At 36.3% G+C, this 5000-nt stretch overlaps 1 protein-coding gene across 1 annotated transcript in view; it reads right to left on the bottom strand.

Annotated features, from left to right (window-relative positions):
• Positions 1–5000, bottom strand: part of LOC133538697 (AP-1 complex subunit mu-2) — a 23380-nt gene that overhangs the window by 4102 nt on the left and 14278 nt on the right. The window contains exon 8 of the mRNA XM_061880414.1: positions 38–109. Coding sequence (XP_061736398.1) covers positions 38–109 — 72 coding nt within the window. The remainder of the gene's footprint in view (positions 1–37; positions 110–5000) is intronic.

Genomic DNA, 5000 nt, shown 5'->3' with positions numbered 1-5000 from the left:
GTTTTAGTCAACATTTCATGTTTGTGGGGCTGCCTACCTTTACCATGATTTCAACTCTGCTGTGAGAGAACTTTTCAATGATTGATTCAATCCATATCAGTGGTTTAACCTGTGAAACATGTTGGATAATAATTAGGGCTGCGAATCTTTGGGTGTCCCACGATTCCATTCAATATTGATTCTTGGGGTCGCGATTCGATTATATATCGATTTTTTTTTCGATTCAACGAGATTCTCGATTCAAAAACGATATTTTTCCGATTCAAAACAATTCTGTATTCATTCAATACATAGGACTTCAGCAGGATCTACCCCAGTCTGCTGACATCAATCAATCAATCAATGTATTTCATTTCGGCAATCTTCACATAAAACAAAGAACAACAACAAGAAAAGAAAAAAAAAACAACAACACTCATTTGAGCAACGATTGAGCCGAAAGGGTGTAGGTTGAAGCAATGCTTATATAAACCTACCCCATCACAACAAGAACAAGGTTCAAAATGTATAAAATCTAAAACATGCTTCACTTATATTACTTTTTTTTTTTTTTAAACAATATATAAGCAACATATATGTAGCACACGTCTCATATACACAGTTTAACATTTAAATCAAACATATACATTTGTACACTTATATATATATATATATATATACATATATATATATATATTATATATACAAAACTTATTTAAATTCCATATAAAGTGGTAATATATACATTTTAATATAACCTATATGTATAATTATGAAATCATAAATTGTATTTATGTACATATTATATATTATTGTCTTTCTAAAACAATGTTTGCTCTTCTTTCTTATATCTACTAATGATAAATGATTTAAAAAGCTTTTTAAAAACGGTTTATGTTGGTGCTGTGTTTTATTTCATCCTTTAAACAGTTCCATATTTGAACCCCTGCTATTGTTATACTCATTCGTTTCTGCGTTGTTCTACAATATTGGATCTTAAAAAGTAGTTCTTCTCTTAAATTATAATTCCCTTCTCTCTGTAAAAATCTTCTCTGTAACCCTGTTGGAAGTGAATCTTTACTTGCTTTATAAATCATTTGGGCAGTCTTGAGTTGGATGAGATCTGGTAGTTTTGAATCAAATGTTTTTATAAATAATCCATTAGTGTGTTCTCGGGGTCCTGTGTTATGGATCAGTCTGATGGCCCTTTTTTTGCATTATGAATAGTGGTTGGATCTTCGTCCTGTATGCATTTCCCCAAACTTCTAGACAGTAACTCAAATATGGTAAAACAAGTGTACAATAAAGAGTGTGTAATGTTTTTTGATTAAGAATGTGCCATGTTTTACCCAGGACAGCAATACTTCTCGCCAACTTCCCTTTGATGTATGTAATGTGTGACTTCCAGCAGATCCTTTGGTCCAAGATCACACCCAAACTTTTGATTTTGTTTACTCTTTCTATACTAACATTGTCTATATATAATTTTACATCTATATAATTTCTCTTATTTCCAAATAACATAAAGTTAGTTTTATTTAGGTTTAATGATAATTTATTAGCATCAAACCATTTTTTTAGATTACACATCTCCATGGTGACGGTCCTCAGGAGCTGCTGCAAGTCCACATCAGAACAGAGTACATTGGTGTCATCCGCAAATAACACATATTTAAGGTTTTCAGTTACTTTACAAATATCATTTATATACATGATGAACATCTTGGGCCCTAAGACTGACCCCTGTGGTACCCCACATTTAATATTTAACCAACATGCTGGCAGAGTAGTAAATTAAAAAAAAAAAAGCTTTTATAATTGTAAAGGACAATGTTTTATCAACTGATTGCAATAATGGAAATTTGTTTTAACTATTAAACGAACCAAAAATATGACTTATTTTATCTTTGTGAAAACATTGGACACAGTGTGTTGTCAAGCTTATGAGATGCGATGCAAGTGTAAGCCACTGTGACACTTTTAATTTTTTTTTTATAAATGTCTGATGATGTCAATGAGGGATTTTTAATCACTGCTATGCTGAAATTATAACTAATATTGATACTGTTGTTGATAATATTCATTTTTGTTTCACTACTTTTGGTTTGTTTTGTGTCGTGTTTGTGTCTCCTCTCAATTGCTCTGTTTATTGCTATCACTAAAATCTTTTTTTGACAACATAAAGGGATAGATTCCATCGCACCGTGAGATTTTTTGGTCGTATCTGCCTTTAATGGTAAGTTCGAGGCCCCTTGCGTACTCAGATCGTTTGTACACGGTTTGCTGCACTGTAGCCATATCGGTTTGGTTGATCACTACTTAGTTTAATGTAAGTAAACATGTCCGAAAAAGTCATGTGACTGAATACAAAGAATTAGGCAAACAAGCAAAATCTTGTTTATAGGGCCGTATTAAAAGCCTAGATCATTTGTGTGCAATCAAGGAATTTTAAATAATGTGATCAGTTCTTTTTCCTTGTAATTATTGAAAGCAGCCACCTTGCACAAAATATGTACCGTATTTTCCGGACTATAAGGCACACTAAAAATCTTTTTTTTTTTCTCATAACGCGACAGTGCGCCTTATGACCTGGTGCGCCTAATGTACGGAATAATTCTGGTTTTGCTTACCGACCTCGAAGCTATTTTATTTGGTACACGGTGTAATGATAAGTGTTACCAGTAGATGGCAGTCAAACATAAGAGATACATGTACACTGCAATATTAAGTTAAAGTTAAAGTACCAATGATTGTCACACACATGATGGCAATATGACTCAAGTAAACAACACCAACATTTTATATATTCCATTAAAAATATAGAACGTTACACACGGCCCTCAAAAATCTATCAAAATGTTTTAGTGCGACTTTTGTAAGCTATGAAGCAGCACCGCTTGGTGGATTGTCGGCACCTGCACTGGCTTCCTGTGCACTTAAGATGTGACTTTAAGGTTTTACTACTTACGTATAAAATACTACACGGTCTAGCTCCAGCCTATCTTGCCGATTGTATTGTACCGTATGTCCCGGCAAGAAATCTGCGTTCAAAAGACTCCGGCTTATTAGTGATTCCTAGAGCTCAAAAAAAGTCTGCGGGCTATAGAGCGTTTTCCGTTCGGGCTCCAGTACTCTGGAATGCCCTCCCGGTAACAGTTCGAGATGCTACCTCAGTAGAAGCATTTAAGTCTCATCTGTATACTCTAGCCTTTAAATAGACCTCCTTTTTAGACCAGTTGATCTGCCGCTTCTTTTCTTTCTCCTATGTCCCCCCCTCCCTTGTGGAGGGGGTCCGGTCCGATGACCATGGATGAAGTACTGACTGTCCAGAGTCGAGACCCAGGATGGACCGCTCGTCGGGACCCAGGATGGACCGCTCGCCTGTATCGGTTGGGGACATCTCTACGCTGCTGATCCGCTTGAGATGGTTTCCTGTGGACGGGACTCTCACTGCTGTCTTGGAGCCACTATGGATTGAACTTTCACAGTATCATGTTAGACCCGCTCGACATCCATTGCTTTCGGTCCCCTAGAGGGGGGGGGTTGCCCACATCTGAGGTCCTCTCCAAGGTTTCTCATAGTCAGCATTGTCACTGGCGTCCCACTGAATGTGAATTCTCCCTGCCCACTGGGTGTGAGTTTTCCTTGCCCTTTTGTGGGTTCTTCCGAGGATGTTGTAGTCGTAATGATTTGTGCAGTCCTTTGAGACATTTGTGATTTGGGGCTATATAAATAAACATTGATTGATTGATTGATTTAACATACGACTCAGTATGTTCTGAGTGTTGCTGGGTCAGGTTTGGTTTTGGAATTGGATTGCGTTGTTATAGTATTGCTGTGTAGTGGTTTGTTGGATTGATAAAAAAAAAGATTCTGAATCGCACAATGTGAGAATCGCGATTCGTATTCAAATCTTAATTTTTTCTCACACCTCTAATAATAATTGTATACGTGTTCACTCTTCACAGACTGTCACTATTCATGTGCCTGGTTGTCACTTGTTATCAAAGTTTAACGTAGAGTATTATGTTCCTTTACTAGTAAAAGTGATTAACTTGAGTTATGCTGATAGGCTAATATCTTTTAAAAAAAAAGAAAAGGCGAATAAATGTCAGATTTTCTGTTATGTTTCTGACGTAACAATTTTGCGCAATCTCTTTGTATCTGTTGTCTCTCACAAAGCCTACGGGATTTGCATTGTTGTCGGTGATGAAGGGATCTGTGGTTCCTATTTCGACGTCACGCGATGATGTGACTTGCATCCTCATTTTCTCTCAAAATGGCTCGGGAATCTCAGTGAGATTGATACCATTTTGATCATATCTATTTACTCGCAAGTCTTTCGGTGCCATATATATATATATATATATATATATATGTGTGTGTCTTAATTATCCAGAGACTAGTGCTCGATACCGTGGTAGAGCGCAATATATGTATGTGTGGGAAAAAATCACAAGTCTACTTCATCTCTACAGAACTGTTTCATGAGGGGTTCCCTCAATCATCAGGAGAATTTTTTCTCCTGATGATTGAGGGAACCCCTCATGAAACTGTTCTGTAGAGATGAAGTAGACTTGTGATTTTTTCCCACACATACATACACACACACACACATATATGTATATATATATAAGTTTTTTTGATTGATTGATTGATACTTTTATTAGTAGATTGCACAGTACAGTACATATTCCGTACAATTGACCACTAAATGGTAACACCCGAATAAGTTTTTCAACTTGTTTAAGTCGGGGTCCACGTTACTCAATTCATGGTATATGTTAATAGCTTCATAATAGAGGCAACTTGTTATTCCACTCTACTGGTACTTTAAGACAGTGTTTTTTCAACCATCGTGCCCGCCGTGAGATACAGTCTGGTGTGACATGGAAGATTTTCCAATTTCACCAATTTGGGTTAAAAATATGTTTTGCAAACCAGTAATTATAGTTTGCAAATTATGTGAAGTTGAGTGTCAGTGCTGTCTAGAGCTCGGCAGAGTAACCGTGTAATACTTT

This window comes from Nerophis ophidion, linkage group LG20, assembly GCF_033978795.1.
Source record: "Nerophis ophidion isolate RoL-2023_Sa linkage group LG20, RoL_Noph_v1.0, whole genome shotgun sequence".
NCBI classification, from domain to species: Eukaryota; Metazoa; Chordata; class Actinopteri; order Syngnathiformes; family Syngnathidae; genus Nerophis; species Nerophis ophidion.
This window is presented reverse-complemented; position numbering and strand designations above follow the sequence as displayed.